Genomic DNA, 21,162 nt, shown 5'->3' with positions numbered 1-21,162 from the left:
GGTTGTCAAGTAGCCTCAGAGTTCCCTTCACACACTCAACAGGTGCCCTTTCTCAGACGTGAGGGGAACGCATCTCCTGCTGATTAATGGCTTGTCTTTTTGTTGTCTTAATAATCTCTTCCGGAAAGCAGAAATCCTTAATTTTGAGGAAGTCCAATTTATCTGTTTTTTTTTTCTTCTTTTTTTTTCTTTTGTGGATTGTATCTTGGGTATTGAATTGGGGACATCGTTGCTTAACCCAAGGTCATAAAGATTTTTGCCTAGTTTTCTTCTAGACGTACTGTAGAGTAGGTTTTGCACTTAGGTCCACGATCTGTTTGGAGTTAACTTTTATATGGTGTATGGTGTGGACTGAAGTTTAGTTTCTTGCCTATGGAACCTGTGGTTGTTCCAGGACCACTTGCTGGGAAGTCCATCCCCTCTATTGGATTCCCTTTGTACTTCTGTCAAGAATCAGTTGATCACAAATCTAGTTCCTTTTCTGGCCTCTTTATTCTGTCCCCCTGATGTATTTATCTGTCTTTATGCCACATTGTCTTGCTTAAAGTAGCTTTATGACAAATCTTGAAGTCAAGTAGTGTAAGTCTTCCAACTTTCTTCTTTTTTTCCAAGCAGTTTCTGCTATTTTGAGTTCTTTGCATTTCCGTATATTATAGAATCAGTAGGTCATCTTCTACTAAACAGCACACTGGAATTTGGGGATTAAATAAAATCTATAGATCGATTTGGGAATAACTGACATCTTAACCTCGTTTTGTCTTCTGACCTATGACCTCAATCTCTCTCTCCATTTAAGTAGTTCTTTACAGGCCTCTGAGTACATCTTGAGCATCTTTTGTCAGATTCTTTCCTATGTATCTCATACTTTTGTGATACAGTTGCTATTCAGATTTCCAATTGTTCATGTTGACACGTATATATATATAGAACTATCTTCACTCACTAATCCTTTTCTTTAGAGTCTAATCTGCCATTCATCCTTTGTGCATTTTTCTATATTGCATTGTGGTTCTCATCTCTAAAAGTTGCTTGGGTGATTTTTGTGTCTTCCGTGTCTCTCCCATAGTCACCTTTTCTCCAGCGTATTGACAGAGGGACTTTTTCGTGGGTGCCAAGCACTGTAGTGGAAATGGGTCACATGCTGGATGTGTTTGTATTCCTAGAATTATTCATGGACTTTGTTATGATACATAGTCAGGTTACTTATAAACACACTTTGATCCCCTTCTAATCTTGCTTCTAAACTTGGTTAGTGAGCATTTATTCTGGAGCTGAATTTGCCTCGCTACGGAACAAGACCCTTCTGAGCACTCCGCCCTGCGGCCCCATGAGTTCTGAGGTTTCCTGTGAGGGCTGCCTTGCAGGGGAATGAGTCCCGGCACACCAAGCACTGGGGTTGTTCCCTCCCATCTCTGGGGGATACTGTACAGCTTTGGGGGGCTTAATGAGCCCTCGGCCGAGGACGCGGCCCCCAGATGAGCTCTCTCCTCCCCAGGTCTTGGTCCTGGCCTCTAGCAGCACTGCAGAAATGGGAGCATCAGCGAGAGGTGAGGGCTGGACCTGCCTTCTAGAGACTGGCCCTTAGCCACCCCTGGGCCTCCCTCTCGTTGACGACTCCCCTTTTCCATAGCACTTAAAGAGCAACACACAGCCTCGAACTTGTTTAGATACTTATTTTTATTCTTGAGTTTTTACAACTTGATCTTGCCTCTGTCCAACTGGGCTGGGTGATTATTACGGCCAGGAGCCAGGCCTGGGTCCAGCCCCATGCCTCCCCGACAGGTGCACCTCCCACAGGTGCCTCTCCCCACAGGTGGGGTGCGTAGGACGCGTTCAGTCAGTATCGGCGGAAGGAGATGAGTCTGTGGCTGGAGAGCCATCATGGCAGGGCCACGAGCTGCGCTGGCCGCTCTCGTTTGCATTTGCAGCACAAGCTCTCTCCTTTGAACCTGAGGCTCCTGGTGCCCGGGCTGCCCAAGGGGGCAGTTCACAGCACTTGTGTGGAGCAACACTGCCGAGGGTCTTCCATCTCCCAGCGTTTTCTGAGCGCGTGCCTTGGTCTTCCCACACCTGCAAGTATTTATGCAGCACCACAGAATATTAGCGCATGTACTTCCTCAGTCACAGAGCGGCTCCTGGTGCCAAGTGCTGTGCTCGTCTGCCACCTGCCAGCAGGGCGAGTGTGGGGCAGCAAGCCTACAAGTGGCTTTGGCCCTGCTGGCTCTGGGAGCACCCACTGAAAGATGCTCCTGCGGGGAGCCGAGGGGATGGAGGGTGAGAGCAGGGCAGCTGCACCAAAGCTGTGGCATTTAAGGCAGACAAAGCACATGGCCTGGGGAGCTGGGCTGGGAGGAACACCGAGGGAGGGTCTCAGGGGCCCAGGCACCCGTGGCTCACGGGGCTCCGCTCCCTTCCAGCCTTGGAGACGGCCTAGGACCTGCTGACTTTGGCAGCCAGAGTGCTTACTGGCCTCACCCGCCAGGGCTCAGCCTGGGGTGGACGTGTCATCATCCGCCCAGGGCCTTGCAGGAAGGAGTGGCCGAGCCCTCACTTGGGTGGTTCCCTGGGTGCCTTGTAAGGGTGGATGACGCGTCATCCAAGGAGGGCCGTGGGGCCGGCGGGCACCCCAGGCGGCTGTGTGCCCCACCAGGTGCTGTACCAGGAGTGCCTGCAGGCCCTCCACCTGCGCCTCCAGAACTTCATCTCTTAGAACGAGAGCGTGGCCGAGATGTGCTTCCTCCTGCGGGTGAGTGTCGGGGGTGGTGTGGGGTGCAGGATGGGGGCTCCCAGTGCCCACCCCGGTCCTGGCCTCAGGTTCTCCAGGGTCCACGCAGGGCAGGCCCCCACATGAGGAAGCTTGGCCGGCCTGCCCGCCCCACTGCCCGAGCGCCCCAGGGCTCGCCTCCTGTTTCCGAAGAGCCGAGGTCCCGCTTCTGGTGCTGGGAGCAGGAAGGCCCGGACTCGGGAAGGTGTGTGGGCTCTGGCACCGCCTGGACGTGCAGGTCTCAGACACCGGCCTCCCCCTGCCCTCCCCGACAGGAGCAGGCCCAGAGCTCTCAGGGGCCCAGGGCTTTCTTGGTCACATGCAGGATGTCCCCTGAGGGAGCAGGGTGATGGCCGGGCAGGGAGGAGGAAATGCCAGGGGCAGGACCGCTACAGGGGTGGGAGCGGGGCAGCCAGGCTGGGTGCCAGGGGCTGACAGCCCCTTGGGTGCTCCCCACCCAGCACACCGAGCCCTGGCTGAAGTCAGACAAGAGCCATGAGTGCAAGAGGGCAGCACAGTCCATCTTCCTGCTCCTGAAGTATGCGGTGGACTACGTAAAGCTTGCTGTGAGTGACCTGAGGGCCCAGTGGCCTCAGGAACCAGGCAGGTGGGCCCCATGTGAAAGGCAGAGCAGGCAGATGCTACGCCCTCCTGCCTGTGTCCTGGACTCGCCTCCCAGCCTCCCTCCTGGTTCCTGCAGCTTCATTCACAAGCCCAGGGCAAAGCATGCGCGGGGGGCAGGACAGAGGCTGCCCGGGGGGTTCCAGCCCTGGGCTGGAGGTCACAGTTCAAACAGAGTGGCCTGGGGATGACAAGGTGCCGGGGAGCAAAGACTTGAAAGGAGGGAGGGAGGGAAGCTGAGCAGCTGGCTGGGAGAAAAGTGTCAGCGAGGGAGCAGCCCACCTGACGCGCAGAGGCCAGAGCCACAGTGCAGGGACCCGGGCCAGTCAGAACGAGCAGGAAAGGGTCCTGTCGGAGGGCTGCTGCTGCCACATCTCAGGACCGAGCGGGAAGCTCTTGAAACCACGACCGTGTGGCACTGGAATAAAGACACACGAATGATGGACAGAAAAAGAAGGGGGTGGAAAACTAGGCCCCACTCGTCTGGTGAATCGATTTTCAAAAAAGGTGCCAAAGCTCTTGAGTGGGTCAGGGAAAGGACTTTCCACACAGGTGCTGGTGGGGGGAATGGGCCTCGTCCCCCACCTCGCACAGAAAGAAGAACCGCTTGCAACAGATCGTGGAACTAAGTGCCAGTCAGAGCCGTGAGGTGTCAGGATTTCTACCAGTTTGCGACAGGCAAAGATGTCCTAGGTAGAACACAGAAGGCCAGTAACTGTGAATAAAGTGCTGATAAAATTCATCAAAACAGAAACTTCTGAAGGCAATCGAGTCAAGACACGGATTGCACAAAAGCGAGTGCTGTGAGTTTGTCTAAGGGAAGATGTGTTCCCAGGATGCCGTCCAGACAGGCAGGTGTGTGCAAAGCACACGGAGGCAAATGGGCCCCCCATGTCATAAGGAAAGTGCCCATTACAACAGCAGGGGACAGCATGGCTCACCTGCTGGAAGGCTGAAAGGAAGGGCTGCCACTTGGAGCCCGGCGGGGCGTGGAGCCACTGGCCCGGCCCTGTGCTAGCAAGAGTGTGTACCTGCAAAGCCACATGGGAACACTTGGAGGCTCTTACAGGTGAAGCCCTGCCCACCTGGCAGCTGTGTAGTTCCACCCCTGGTGTTCACACTACAGTATCAATAGTGGCTTTATTCCTGATGGCCCCAGATTGGCAGCAACTCGAATGCCTCTCAGCAGGGGCATATGGTGATGAATGTGACCAGCAGTGTCAGAGGGCACTGGACACACATGTGAGTCTGCTCATGGGAAGGGTGGGTGCTCAGCCTGCAGCTTCACCAAGTGGCGACTGTGGGCTATTCCTGAGGTAGCCCAGCTGTGCCGAGCTTGGGGGTGGGTGGGTGGGAGTCACGTGGGTATGTCCTGTTGTCTGAACCCACCGTGTACCTCATATTTGACTGTTGCATTGTCAATTTTACTTTAAATAATAACAACTATGAAAAATTTTTAATTCAGTAGCTTTTGCAGCGATATTGGTTTACAAACCTGAAATTTGTATTTTAAATTTCAAAAATGAGGAAGTACATGAAGGATAGCATGGGCCTGCTGTCTTCCTGTTGCAAATACAGAAACAAGTCAAGATTAGAAAGTGCCTATGGTTTTACTGGGGGGTTTTAGGCAAGGCTCAGTTTGAACTCACAATTCTTAAAGTATAGATAGATGGGATATATGTATAGATATAAATGTAGGTATAGCTGTGTTTGTGTGTCTCAGGAGAAGACCCAGAGCAATGGATGTAACAGGAGCAAAGAGCCCACCTAGGCTTAGATCCTAGCTTCTAAGTAGTTCTAAAAAGAAGGAGGGCTGTTTTGAGAAAAGGCTCATTCAATGGTGGGTCAGTACAAGCTGAGCCCAGGGCTGAGCCCAGGGTGCCTGGTCACTCTAGATAGTAAGCAAGCAGATGTCCCGAGAATGAGGAGGTCATAAAGAGAGGGCACATGAGCCAGGCTGACAGAGCATCAAAGAAATGACAGCCACAGATTACAACCAACTATAAAGTAAAGCTCCAGTGGTGTGCACAGCACACAAATAAGAAATACACAAATAAGCAAACAGCTAAATAAGTGGGGGGCCTTCTTCAGAGCAGAATGGTCACTAATAAATAAAACACAGGAGAAATACGGCTTAGATCATGGATGGTGCTAGAACTGGGGGCAAAAGTGAGAGGAGAGAGGTTAACAGTCTCAGAGTATCCCCCACAAGTCATTAATAATTCCTAAGGAGAAAACAGTACCTGGACAGTGGAGAACTTGGAAGACAGTGTTCTGACCAGGTGATCAAAGCTAACATGATCAAGACTGGACAGGACACCCCATGACTCCTGACGTGACTCACTGAGAGGCAAAGAGCCAGAGCCCAGTCATGAGGAATCAAAGCAGACAAACCCAAGAAGCTTGTCTGTAATTTTCAAAAAAGGCACGACTGAAAAAGCTGAAGAATAATTTCAGACTAAAGGAGTTAAAGAGGAGTATAAAACAGGAAATGTTCAGGAGCGGATTAAAGATAGCATGAGAGGTGAGACAGAAACCTCCTCCAAAAACCACAAATAATATGAAAATATGCCAAACACATCAAATCTGGAAACAGCGGCAGGAAAGAAGGCGGTGGCAGACTCTGTACACCTGGGGAAGCCAGCAGATCTTAAGGAAAAGGGTAAAGTACCAAAGCCATGATGCAGAGGGACCCAAGCCCTTCCCTGATCCCAGATCACCAGCAGGAGGAAGAGAAATGGAGCAGGGAGGGAGTGGAGGCCTAGGGCTGCTGAACACCCATCCCTGGAGATCTTCTCTGGGAGCATGAACCTACATTATATGGTGTTCTGGAGATGAGAGGGGTTGGAAAGCTAAGACTGGCAGAATACTTGGAGACATTGACATTCCAGCTGCTTGTGGAAAACAGGGATCCATATTGGGCCACTCTGGGACAACAGAAAGGCATGCAGTCTGAGAGATTTCCAAAAAGTGAGAGGGCTGCTAAAGGGACAAGGATTGCACAGAGCTTGTTGCTCTGGAGAAATGACAGGGGGACAAAATTGTCCAGGTGCACTCTGCCCAGCAGGTGGGGAACTTTCAGGAGCTTCAGGTGCTCCATCCCCCTGGCTGGGAGTGCAGCTGTGAGGCCCCCCACCACGATATGCAGCCTGCTGTGCCTTCCTCCCGGCCAGCACTGGCTCACAAACCAGCCGCCCCCACCATTGCACTAGGACAGCCAGAGGGCAGCCCCACCTGTGGCAGCTGCAAGTGCAAAGCAGGCTTCTTCCTGCTTGCTCAGCCCACTGGCCCTGGCAGGGGAGACAGGCACTGCAGCTGGGAAGCAGGAAAGAGCTCTTTCCTCCCGACAGGCACCAGCAACCCCTCACATCACTCTACGGACTGAGCAGCTCCAGAGAATAGAGCTTTTGGGCACTAGAGGGCGCCACCTACAAATATGAACCGTCAAAGGAACATGGTTCAAACCAAAATCCCACAAACACCAGGAAGAGGGCCAAGTGAAACTGAACTCATCAATCTTCCTGAAGGAGATTTCAAAGTAAAAATCATAAACATGCTCACAGAGCTACAGAAAAATATTCAAGAACTCAAGGAGGAATTCAGGAATGAATTACAAATGTTGAAGAATACATTTTATGAAATGAAACATACAATGGAAGGATTTAAAAGCAGATTAGATGAAGTAGATGAGAAAGTAAATGAAATAGAAATTAGAGAACAGGAATACAAAGAAGCTGAGGCATAGAGAGAAAAAAGAATCTCTAGGGAAAAAAGAATATTGAGAGAACACTGTGACCAATCCAAATACAATATTTGCACTATAGGGGTACCAGCAGAAGAAGAGGAAGAGAAAAAGGGATAGAAAGTCTCTTTGAGGAGGTACTTGCTGAAAACTGCCCCAATCTGGGGAAGGAGATAGTCTCTCAGGCCATGGAGGTGCACAGATCTCCCAACACAAGGGACCCAAGGAAGACAACATCAAGACATATAATATTTAAAATGGTAAAGATCAAGGATAAAGACAGAGTATTAAAAGCAGCCAGAGAGAGAAAAAAGACAACATAGAAAGGAGAATCCATTAGGCTGTAACCAGACTTCTCAGCAGAAACCTTACAGGCCAGAAGGGAGTGGCATGATGTATTTAATGCCATGAAGCAGAAGGACCTCGAACCAAGAATACTCTACCGGCAAGATTATCATTTAAATTTGAAGGAGGGATTAAACAATTTCCAGACAAGCAAAAGCTGAGAGAATTTATCTCCCACAAACTGACTCTACAGTGTATTTTGGAGGGACTGCTATAGATGGAAGTGTTCCTAAGGCTAAATAGCTGTCACCAGAGGAGATAAAACCACGGTAAACAATTAATTACTAAGCAGATGCAAAACTAAATCAACTATCCCCAAAGTCAGTCAAGGGATAGACAAAGAGTGTAGAATATGATACGTCATATATATAAAGAACAGAGGAGGAAGAAAAAGGAGGAAAAAATAGCATACTAAGTGAATTAAATTAGACTGTTGGATAGTAAGGAAGTTAACCTTGAACTTTTGGTAACCACGAATCTAAAGCCTTGAATGGCAATAAGTACATACCTTTCGATAATCACCCTAAATGTAAATGGTCTGAATGCACCAATCAAAAGACATAGGGTCAATAATGGATGAAAAAACAAGACCCATCCATATGCTGCCTACAAGAGACTCACTTCAATCCCAAAGACATACACAGACTAAAAGTGAAGGGATGGAAAAAGATATTTCATGCAAGTAAAAGGGAGAAAAAAGCAAGAGTTGCAGTACTTGTATCAGACAAAATAGACTTCAAAACAAAGAAAGTAACAAGAGACAAAGAGGACATTGCATAATGATAAAGGGGTCAGTCCAACAAGGGGATAAACTATTATAAATACCTATGTACCCAACACAGGATCACCTACATATGTGAAACAAATACTAACAGAATTAAAGGGGGGAAATAGAAAGCAATGCATTCATTTTAGGAGACATCAACACACCACTCACTCCAAAGGACAGATGAACCAGACAGAAAATAAGTAAGGAGACAGAGGCACTGAACAACAGATTAGAACAAATGGACCTAAAAGACATCTACAGAACACTCCACCCAAAAGCAGCCAGATACACATTCTTCTCAAGTGCACATGGAACATTTTCAAGAATAGATCATATACTAGGACACAAAAAGAGCCTCAGTAAGTTCAAAAAGTTTGAAATTGTCCTAACCAGCTTCTTAGACCATAAAAGTATGAAACTAGAAATAAATTATGCACAGAAAACAGAAAAGCCCACAAACACATGCAGGCTTAACATCATGCTCCTAAATAATCAATAGATCAATGACCAAATAAAACAGAGATGAAGCAATATATGGAGACAAATGACAACAGTAACTCAACACAGCAAAATATGTGGCACACAACAAAGGTCATGCTAAGTGGGAAGTATATTACAATACAGGCTCACCTCACGAAAGAAGAACAATCCCATATGAGCAGTCTAAACTCATGATTAATGAAATTAGAAAAAGAAGAACAAATGAGGCCCAAAGTCAGTAGGGGGGCATAATACATATCAGAACATAAATAAATAAAATCCAGAAGAATAAAATAATAGAGAAAATTGAAGAAAGCAGGAGCTGATTCTTTGAGAAAATAAACTAAACAAATAAACCCCTAGCCAGACTTATCAAGAAAAAAAGAGAGTCTACACACATAAACAGAATCAGAAATGAGAAAGGAAAAATCACTATGAACACCACAGAAATCCAATGAATTATGAGAGAATACTATGAAAAATTATATGCTAACAAACTGGATAACCTAGAAGAAATGGACTTTTTAGAAAAATACAATCTTCCAAGCCTGACCGAGAAAGAAACAGAATATCTGAACAGACCAATTACCAGCAAGGAAATTGAATTGATAATAAAAAAACTACCTAAGAACAAAAGTCCTGTACTAGATAGCTTCACTGCTGAATTTTACCAAAAATTTAGTGAAGACCTAATACCCATCCTCAATGTTTTCCAAAAAGTACAAGAGGAGGGAATACTTCCAAACTCATTCTATGAAGCTAGCATCACTCTAAGACCAAAATCAGACAAAGACACCAAAGAAAAGGAGAAAAATACAGACCAATATCCCTGATGAACAAAGATGCAAAAATACTCAACAAAATATTAACAAATTGAATTAAAACATACATCAAAAAGATCATCCGTCATGATAAAGTAGGATTTATTCCAGGGATGCAAGGATGGTACAATATTTGAAAATCCATCAACATCATACACCACAACAAAAAGAAGGACAAAAATCACATGACTATCTCAATAGATCCTGAAAAAGCATTTGACAAAATTCAGCATACATTCTTGATAAAAAGTCTCAACAAAATGGGTATAGAGAGCAAGTACCTCAACATAATAAAGGCCAGATATGATAAACCCACAGCTAGCATCATACTTAACAGTGAGAAGCTGAAAGCTTTTCCTTTAAGATTGGGAACAAGACAAGGATGCCCACTCTCCCCATTTGTATTCAATATGGTAATGGAGGTCCTAGCCATGGCAATCAGACAACATGAAGAAATAAAAGACATCCAGATTGGTAAGGAAGAAGTTATACTCATTGTTGGCAAATGACATGATATTGTACATAAAAAACCCTAAAGAATTCACTCCAAAACTACTAGAACTAATAACTGAATTCAGCAAAGTTGCAGGATACAAGATCAATATACAGAAATCTGTTGCATTTCTATATGCTAATGACAAACTAGCAGAAAGAGAAATCAAGAAAACAATTCCATTCAAAGTTGCATCAAAAAGAATAAAATACCTAAGAATAAACCTAACCAGGGAAGTGAAAGGCCTATATGCTGAAAACTGTAAGACACTCATGAGAGAAATTAAAGAGGACACCTATAAATGGAAGTACATCCCATGCTCATGGATAGGAAGAATTAATATTGTCAAAATAGGCATCCTGCCTAAAGCAATCTACAGAGTCAATACAATCCCTATCAAAATACCAATGGCATTCTTCAGTGAACTAGAGCAAATAGTTTGAAAATTCATATGGAACCACAAAAGACCCCAAATAGCCAAAGCAATCCTGAGAAGGAAGAATAAAGCTGAGGGGATTATGCTCCCTGACTTCAAGTTCTACTACAAAGCCACAGTAATCAACACAATTTGGTGCTGGCACAAGAACAGACCCATAGATCAATGGAACAGACTAGAGAGCCCAGATATAAACCCAAGCATATATGGCCAATTAATATACGATAAAGGAGCCATGGACATACAATGGGGAAATGACAGTCCCTTCAACAACTGGTGTTGGCAAAACTGGACAGCTACATGTAAGAGGGTGAAACTGGATTATTGTCTAACCCCATACACAAAAGTAAACTTGAAATGGCTCAAAGACCTGAATGTAAATCATGAAACCATAAAACTCTTAGAAGAAAACACAGGCAAAAATCTCTTGAATATAAACATGAGCAACTTTTTCCTGAACGCATCTCCTTGGGCAAGGGAAACAAAAGCAAAAATGAACACATAGGACTACATCAAGCTAAAAAATCTTCTGTACAGGAAAGGATACCACCAGTAGAACAAAATGGCATTCTATGGTATCAGAGAATATATTTGTAAATGACATATCCGACAAGGGGTTAACATCCAGAATATAGAAACAACTCACATGCCTCAACATCCAAAAAGCAAATAACCCAATTAAAAAATGGGTGGAGTATATGAACAGAGACTTCTCCAAAGAAGAAATTCAGATGGCCAACCGGCACATGAAAAGATGCTCCACATCGCTAATTATTCAGGAAATGCAAATTAAAATCACAATGAGATATCACCTCACACCAGTTAGGATGACCAACATGGAAAAGAGTAGGAACAACAAATGCTGGCAAGGATGCGGAGAAAGGGGAACCCTCCTAGACTGCTGGTGGGAATGTAAGCTAGTTCAACCATTGTGGAAAGTGATATGGACGTTCCTCAAAAAAGTAAAAATAGAAATACCATTTGACCCAGGAATTCTGCTCCTAGGAATTTACCCAAGGAAAACAAGTTCTCAGATTCAAAAATATATATGCACCCCTATTGCAACACTATTTACAATAGCCAGGATATGGAGGCAACCTAAGTATCTATCAGTAGATGAATGGATAAAGAAGAGGTGGTACATATACACAATGGAATATTATTCAGCCATAAGAAGAAAACAAATCCTACCATTTGCAACAACATGGATGGAGCTAGAGAGTATTATGCTCAGTGAAGTTAACCAGGTGGAGAAAGACAAGTACAGAATGATTTCCCTCATTTGTGGAGTGTAACAATGAAGCAAAACTAAAGGAACAAAATAGCAGCAGACTCACAGAACCCAAGAAGGGACTAGTGGTTACCAAAGGGGAGGGGTCAGGAAGGGTGGGTGGGGAGGGAGGGAGAAGGGGATTGAGGGGTATCATGATTAGTACACATGGTGTTGGGGGGGCTCATGCGGAAGACAGTGTAGCCCAGAGAAGACAAGTAGTGACTCTGGGGCATCTTACTACACTGATGGACAGTGACTGCAATGGGTATTGGTGGGGGACTCAACAGTAAGGGTGAATGTAATAATCACATTGTTTTTCTTGTGAAACCTTCATAAGAGTGTATATCAATGATACCTTAATTTAAAAAAGTGCTCTGTGGATAAAAGCAAAAAACAGAATGAGATATATAACAATCTAATCTAAATGCATTTAAAATGTATATACTTTGAGAATTGCACCATGGTCGTTTAAGACATTAATGCCAGAGACAGCTTGGGAAGGGCAACTGAACCTCTCTGTACTCTTTTTGCAGCTCTTCTGGTGCATAAAAAATATTTCAAAAGGAAAAGTAAAAAAATTACTTTTTTTCAATTTTTCCAAGAGTAGTTAACTAACAAAAAAGACACATTAATGAAATTCAGATATAGCTGTTTATAGGTTAGGTTTATGAAGTTAAAAGGGAATATAAATAAGAATGGGGCTTGCCTGGGCCAGTGGTGACAACACACAGTGAACTGAGAAATAGGAGTAATTTGATCTATGTGTGAAAAAATAAAAACAAGAAACAAGGAGACATCATTTGCCCTCAACAGACCAGAGGGACTTTGAAAGAATGCACTTCAGTAAGAAGGAAGGCAAGCATGAAATCCAAGATGGAATGGTGTGATATTGTCATTTATAATAAGAAACATACTTGGTCTTCATCCCCATTTCTGGCACAGAGTTCTCATAGCCTTTAGAATTTCCTAAGTGATGAAAGCTTAAAGGTGTGTTTTTGTTATGCTAATGAGGTGGCTTTTGGACCCCACTCAAGGATGGGGGCTGGCACCCGGGAGAATCGCAATCATGATTAGAGGGTTGGAACTTTCAGTCTCACTCTGACCTCTAGGGAGCGGAGAGGGGCTGGAGGTTGAATCAATCACCACGGCCAATGGTTTAGTCAGTCATGCCAGCGTAATGAAGCTTCCTTCCATCAACCCCACAAGGACGGGGTTTGGAGAGCTTCTGGGTTGGTCACACAGATATTTGGGGAGCATGGTGCACCCAGAGAGGGCATGGACGCTCTAGCCCCTTCCCCATGCCTCACCCTCTGTGTCTCTTTTCATCTGGCGGTTCCCAAGTTATCTCCTTTCACAATAAACTGGTGATCTGGTGATGTAAGTGTTTTTCTGAGTTCTGTGAGACACTCTAGTGAATTAAACCCAAGGAGAGGACTATAGGAACCTTCCATCTATAGCTGGTTGGTCAGAAGTACAGGTGGCAACCTGGACCTGGTGGCTGTCGTGTGAAGCTGGGGTCAGGGGAAGCAGTCTTGTGGGACTGAGCTCTTTACCTGTAGGGTCTGCTGCTGTCTCAAGGTAGACAGTGTCAGAATTGGGTTGAACTATAGGACATCCTGCTGGTATCCTGAGCATTACTTATTGGTGTGAGTAAAACTTCCACACACACACCCCTGAATCAAAATTTGGTGCAGGACCCAATTAAATGGTGAGCAAAAATTGCTAAATACATAAGTAAGTATAACCAAACATGGCCAATTAAAAAATATAATAATGTTTAACTCATGGAGTTTAAAAATGCAGAACCAAAATAATAGACCATGTAAGTCCAAAGAGAATGACTAAAATGTTCTGAGGTCCTTGTATTGTTTGAAAGGGGGATTGATATATTGATAACCTTTAGACCTTATAAGTTAAATAACTAGTAGAATTTCAAAGGTAAGCTGAAAGAATCTATATTGTTTCCAGAACAATGAAAGGTAAAAGTGGGTTAAAAAGAATTATTTTAAAAATGTAATCACTTCAAAAAATCAAGGAAGAGAATTTTTAAAAAGGACAGTGAAAACAGGACAAATATAGAGCCCTAAGACACCCATAAGTACAAAGCTATAATTGAAAACAGTCTCTGGCTTGGTTTTTAAAGTCCAGTTGTGTGTTGTTACATAAAACACACATACAATTTAAAAATAAAATTATGAAAATAATATCTAATAAAGGATATTTGGGTTTTTATATTAATATGAAATAAGAGACTTTAAGTCAAAAGATAAAAACATTATATAGCGAGATGATAATTTAAAAGGATAAAAGATGTGGTTTTCCAGGAAGGTACAGCAATTCCAAAATTGTATTCCCCATATAAAGAAATATATAAGCATATAAAGCAAAATCTGATAGAACTACAAAGAGAAAAACAATCTACTCTCATAGTGGAAAATTTCATTCCATCTTTTTCAATTAGGAAATACATATGGAGTATTTTTAAAAAATTGATACAGTCTATATAACAAAGCAAGTCTCATATAGGCTACATTTTATGACAGCATTATAATCAAACTGGAAATCACAAAATGATAGACTTAAAAATTCTCATGGTAGGATCACGGGAAGATGGCAGCATGAGTAGTTCAGTGGAAATCTCCTCCCAAAAACATATATATTTATGAAAATACAATAAATACAACTACTCCTAAAAGAGACACCAGTGGATACAGTACAACAGCCAGGATACATCTACATCTGCGAGAACTCAACATCACACAAAGGTAAGATACAAGCCGCGGCCAAGCGGGACCCAAACGCTCTCCCACCCCAGAACCCGGCGGGAAGAAAGGAGTCAGAACGGGGAGGGAGTGAAAGCCCAGGACTGCTAAACAACCAGCTCTAGAAATCTGCACCCGGAACACATACACAAGGTGCAAGGGGGGTGCTGGATATTAGAGAAACGGAAAAGCAAAACCTGTGGGCAGGTCCCCACAACCAGCGCCCCTGAGACAAAACAAAAGCAAGTGCTTTTTGCAAGTCTTAAAGAGACAGGGACCCCACAGCTGGACGAAGTTGTCCCGGCACACTTAGCCAGCAGCTGGGAATCCTGGGGAACTTTAGGTGCTCAAAACCCCTGGGAGGCAGCACAGCTCTGAAGCCCCTCACGGCACTAAGCATCCTGCCAGTCATTCCCCCAACTAGCGTGGACCCCGACACACTGGCCCAGTAGTGGGAGAGTGGCGGTGCCAGAGCGGACTGGGAGCAGATCATGTGAGCCCGCCGCAGTGGCGACCGAACAGCCCGGGAGCGGCCTGCACACGCGGGCAGCAGTGGCACCAGAGGAGCCCAGGAGAGGTCTGCGAGGGAGAGGCCCACGTGCACCTGCAGCGGAGCCAGAGGGAGCAGTCACACTCCCAGCAGCCGACTGGAATCCCAGCCCAACGCACAGCTGCCCAGGCCAGACCCAAAGGTCGCTGCTGGCACACAGCTGCCCGGCAGGGGCACCGCTATTGCAGAGGAGCACACCTGGGGTGCCTGCCACTCCCCACAGGGCTCCGCGCTGCTCTGACAGAGACCCTGCACACAGCAGCTTAGGGGACTAACCTGGTGGCTGCTCCAGGAGTGTGGGTAACCGTCACAGGCAGCAGAAAAGGGCAAGGCATCCAGCAAGCAGGAAAGGACTTTCTTCTCCCAGCTGACACACCTGCAACCTGTCTACAGCCACCACTATCACAATGAAAAGGCAAAAAAATTTAGTCCAGTCCAAAATAGTTTAGACAACCCCAGAGAGAGGATCTGTAGAGACAGACCTAACCAGTCTCCCTGAAAAAGAATTCAAAATAAAAATCATAAACATGCTGACAGAGCTGCAGAGAAATAAGGGATGATGTCTAGAGGGAGATTACGGAAATGAAACAATCTCTGGAAGGATTTATAAGCAGAATGGATAAGATGCAAGAGGCCATTGATGGAATAGAAACCAGAGAACAGGAACGCATAGAAGCTGATGCAGAGAGAGATAAAAGGATCTCCAGGAATGAAACAATATTAAGAGAACTGTGTGACCAATCCAAAAGGAACAATATCTGCATTATAGGGGTACCAGAGGAAGAAGAGAGAGAAAAAGGGATAGAAAGTGTTTTTGAAGAAATAATTGCTGAGAACTTCCCCAAACTGGGGAAGGAAATAGTTGCTTCTATGGAAGCACACAGAACTCCCAACAGAAGGGACCCAAGGAGGACAACACCAAGACACATAATAATTAAAATGGCAAAGATCAAGGACAGGGACAGAGTATTAAAGGCAGCCAGAGATAGAAAAAACGTCACCTACAAAGGAAAACCCAACAGGCTATCATCAGACTTCTCAACAGAAACCCTACAGGCCAGAAGAGAATGGCATGATATACTTAATGCAATGAAACAGAAGGGCCTTGAACCAAGGATACTGTATCCAGTACGATTATCATTTAAATATGAAGGAGGGATTAAACAATTCCCAGACAAGCAAAAGTTGAGGAAATTTACTTCCCACAAACCACCTCTACAGGGTGGGTATTTTAGAGGGACTGCTCTCATGGGAACACTCCTAAAAAGAGCACAGAACAAAACACCCAACATATGAAGAATGGAGGAGGAGGAATAAGAAGGGAGAGAAATAATCATTAGACTGTGTTTATAATAGTTCAATAAGCAGTTAAGTTAGATAGTAAGGTAGTAAAGAAGCTAACCTTGAACCTTTGCTAACCACGAATCTAAAGCCTGCAATGGCAATAAGTACATACCTATCAATAATCATCCTAAATATAAATGGACTGAATTCACCAATCAAAAGACACAGAGTAACAGAATGGATAAAAAAGGAAGACCCATCTATATGCTGCTTACAAGAGACTCACCTCAAACCCAAAGACATACACAGATTAAAAGTCAAGAGATGGAAAAAGATATTTCAGGCAAATAACAGAGAGAAAAAAGCAGGTGTTGCAATACTAGTATCAGACAAAATAGACTTCAAAACAAAGAAAGTAACAAGAGATAAAGAAGGATATTATATAATGATAAAGGGCTCACTCCAACAAGAGGATATAACCATTATAAACATATAGGCACCCAATACAGGAGCACCAATATATGTGAAACAAATACTAACAGAATTAAAGGAGGAAATAGAATGCAGTGCATTAATTATGGGAGACTTCAACACACCACTCACTCCAAAGGACAGATCTACCAGACAGAAAATAAGTAAGGACACAGAGGCACTGAACAACACACTAGAACAGATGGACCTAATAGACATCTACAGAACTCTACATCCAAAAGCAACAGGATACACATTCCTCTCAAGTGCACATGGAACATTCTCCAGAATAGACCACATACTAGGCCACGAAAAGAGCCTCAGTAAATTCAAAAAGATTGAAATCCTACCAACCAACTTTTCAGACCACAAAGGTATAAAACTAGAAATAAATTGTACCAAGAAAGCAAAAAGGCTCACAAACACATGGAGGCTTAACAACATGCTCCTAAATAATCAATGGATCAACGACCAAATTAAAATGGAGATCCAGCAATATATGGAAACAAATGACAACAACAACACTAAGCCCCAACTTCTGTGGGACGCAGCAAAAGCAGTCTTAAGAGGAAAGTATATAGCAATCCAAGCATATTTAAAGAAGGAAGAACAATCCCAAGTGAATAGTCTAATGTCACAATTATAGAAATTGGAAAAAGAAGAACAAATGAGGCCTAAGGTCAGCAGACAGAAGGACATAATAAAGATCAGAGAAGAAATAAATAAAATTGAGAAGAATAAAACAATAGAAAAAATCAATGAAACCAAGAGCTGGTTCTTCCAGAAAATAAACAAAATAGATAAGCCTCTAGCCAGACTTATTAAGAGAAAAAGAGAGTCAACACACATCAACAGAATCAGAAACGAGAAAGGAAAAATCACGACGGACCCCACAGAAATACAAAGAATTATTAGAGAATACTATGAAAACCTATATGCTAACAAGCTGGGAAACCTAGGAGAAATGGACAACTTCCTAGAAAAATACAATCTTCCAAGACTGACCCAGAAAGAAACAGAAAATCTAAACAGACCAATTACCAGCAACAAAATTGAAACAGTAATCAAAAAAATACCCAAGAACAAAACCCACGGGGCAGATGGATTTACCTCGGAATTTTATCAGACGTATGGGGAAGACATAATACCCATTCTCCTTAAAGTTTTCCAAAAAATAGAAGAGGAGGGGATACTCCCAACCTCATTCTATGAGGCTAACATCACCCTAATACCAAAACCAGGCAAAGACCCCACCAAAAAAGAAAACTACAGACCAATATCCCTGATGAACGTAGATGCAAAAATACTCAACAAAATATTAGCAAACCGAATTCAAAAATACATTAAAGGATCATACACCATGACCAAGTGGGATTCATCCCAGGGATGCAAGGATGGTACAACATTCGAAAATCCATCAACATCATCCACCACATCAACAAAAAGAAGGACAAAAACCCACATGATCATCTCCATAGATGCTGAAAAAGCATTCGACAAAATTCAACATCCATACATGATAAAAACTCTCAACAAAATGGGTATAGAGGGCAAGTAGCTCAACATAATAAAGGCCATTTATGATAAACCCACAGCCAACATCATACTGAACAGCGAGAGGCTGAAAGCTTTTTCTCTGAGATCGGGAACTAGACAGGGATGCCCACTCTCCCCACTGTTATTCAACATAGTACTGGAGGTCCTAGCCACGGCAATCAGACAAAACAAAGAAATACAAGGAATCCAGATTGGTAAAGAAGAAGTCAAACTGTCACTATTTGCAGATGACATGATATTGTACATAAAAAACCCTAAAGACTCCACTGAAAAACTACTAAAATTAATATCGGAAGTCAGCAAAGTTGCAGGATACAAAATTAACACACAGAAATCTGTGGCTTTCCTCTACACTAACAATGAACTAATAGAAAGAGAAATCAGGAAAACAATTACATTCACAATAGCATCAAAAAGAATAAAATACCTAGGAATAAACCTAACCAAGGAAGAGAAAGACCTATACCCTGAAAACTACAAGACACTCATGAGAGAAATTAAAGAGGACACTGACAAATGGAAACTCATCCCATGCTCCTGGCTAGGAAGAATTAATATCGTCAAAATGGCCATCCTGCCCAAAACAATATACAGATTTGATGCAATCCCTATCAAATTACCAACAGCATTCTTCAATGAACTGGAACAAATAGTTCAAAAATTCATATGGAACCGTCAAAGACCCCGAAGAGCCAAAGCAATCCTGAGGAGGAAGAATAAAGTGGGGGGAGGATCTCGCTCCCCAACTTCAAGCTCTACTACAGAGCCACAGTAATCAAGACAATTTGGTACTGGCACAAGAACAGAGCCACAGACCAGTGGAACAGAATAGAGACTCCAAACATTAACCCAAACATATATGGCCAATTAATATATGATAAAGGAGCCATGGACATACAATGGGGAAATGACAGACAGTCTCTTCAACAGATGGTGCTGGCAAAACTGGACAGCTACATGTAGGAGAATGAAACTGGATCACTGTCTAACCCCATACACAAAAGTAAATTTGAAATGGATCAAAGACCTGAATGTAAGTCATGAAACCATAAAACTCTTAGAAAAAAACATAGGGAAAAATCTCATGGGCATAAACGTGATTGACTTCTTCATGAACATATCTCCATGGGCAAGGGAAACAAAGGCAAAAATGAACAAGTGGGACTATATCAAGCTGAAAAGCTTCTGTACAGCAACGGGCACCATCAATAGAACAAAAATGTATCCTACAGTATGGGAGAATATATTCATAAATGACAGATCTGTTAAAGGGTTGACATCCAAAATATATAAAGAGCTCACACACCTCAACAAACAAAAAGCAAACAATCCAATTAAAAATGGGCAGAGGGGCTGAATAGACAGTTCTCTAAAGAAGAAAGTCAGATGGCCAACAGACACATGAAAAGATCCTCCACATCACCTGTCATCAGAGAAATGCAAATTAAAACCACAATGAGACTTACCAACTTAACATTTCCCGGTATGGCCCTGGAAGATGACTGGTTAGCCAGAGACGGGTAAGATTCCTCAAGGGAGGAACAACCTAAGATAGGCACAGTCACAGGGGGGCCATCAGGTGAGAAATTGGGGATCAACAGAGGTGAGGTTTAGAACCTCACCCCCCCTGTTCTGAGAGAAATCTTCTGCATACGTGGATGTTTTATTGCCCTGGTCTAGCTTGGATTAACACATAGTCTACAGGCACACACCTGATCATCTACATTTGCTCTCTTACAACACTAAACTATGTTTTCTACCTTTATCTTGTATCTACCTACCACTTCAGCATTTTATTAAAAATAATAATAATAAAGAGAGAAATGTGGTATCCACATATAAATCAACTATAAAAACCAAATGAGTATTCATATTGGAACTGTTTATAGTTCATAATGCATGAGCAAAACCGAAAGCTTCTGTGATGACTGCCCTTGTAATGTTTACCATGTAACTTATTCACTATGTAAGAATTTGTTCTCCATGTAAGAACTTGTTCGTTACGCTTCAGAAGATTGGAGACTGACGAAAATTAGGCTTGGGGTGGATTAATGATTGTGCATTGAGCATTGACCCCCCTATACAGAATTTTATTGTTGTTAACAACCATTTGATCAATAAATATGAGAGATGCCCTCACACACACACACACACACACACACAAATATATATATATATATATATATATATATATATATATATATACACACTTCCAATTGTAAAATAAATAAGTAACCAGGATGTAATGTGTAGCATAAGGAATATAGTCAAAATATTGTAACAACTTGGTATGGTGATAGCTGGTACGCAGAATTATCATGTATATAAATGTTGAATCACTGTGTTGTACACCTGAAACTAATGTAATACTATGTGTCAACTACCCTTCAATAAAAAAATAATTATCTAAAAAAAAATAATAATAATAAAAAAACAAAAAAACAAAAAAACCCACAATGAGATATCACCTCACACCAGTAAGGATCACCATCATCGAAAAGAGAAACAACAACAAATGTTGGCGAGGATGTGGAGAAAGGGGAACCCTCCTGCACTGCTGGTGGGAATGTAAATTAGTTCAACCATTGTGGAAAGCAGTATGGAGGTTCCTCAAAATGCTCAAAATAGAAATACCATTTGACCCAGGAATTCCACATCTAGGAATTCCTAGAATGCAGAAATTTACCCTAAGAATGCAGGACTCCAGTTTGAAAAAGACAGATGCACCCCTATGTTTATTGCAGCACTATTTACAATAGCCAAGAGATGGAAGCAACCTATATGTCCATCAGTA

General features: G+C 43.2%; 1 protein-coding gene across 1 annotated transcript in view; it reads left to right on the top strand.

The window, feature by feature from the left end:
- LOC118930404 (synapsin-1-like) overlaps window positions 1–21,162 on the top strand; it is a 30,973-nt gene that overhangs the window by 1,895 nt on the left and 7,916 nt on the right. Inside the window, exon 3 of the mRNA XM_036921615.2 lies at window positions 2,651–2,746. Coding sequence (XP_036777510.2) covers window positions 2,651–2,746 — 96 coding nt within the window. The remainder of the gene's footprint in view (window positions 1–2,650; window positions 2,747–21,162) is intronic.

The sequence above is a fragment of the Manis pentadactyla genome, chromosome 3 (assembly GCF_030020395.1).
Source record: "Manis pentadactyla isolate mManPen7 chromosome 3, mManPen7.hap1, whole genome shotgun sequence".
Lineage (NCBI taxonomy): Eukaryota > Metazoa > Chordata > Mammalia > Pholidota > Manidae > Manis > Manis pentadactyla.
Note: the sequence above shows the minus strand (reverse complement) of the source record. Positions and strands in the feature narration are given on the sequence as shown.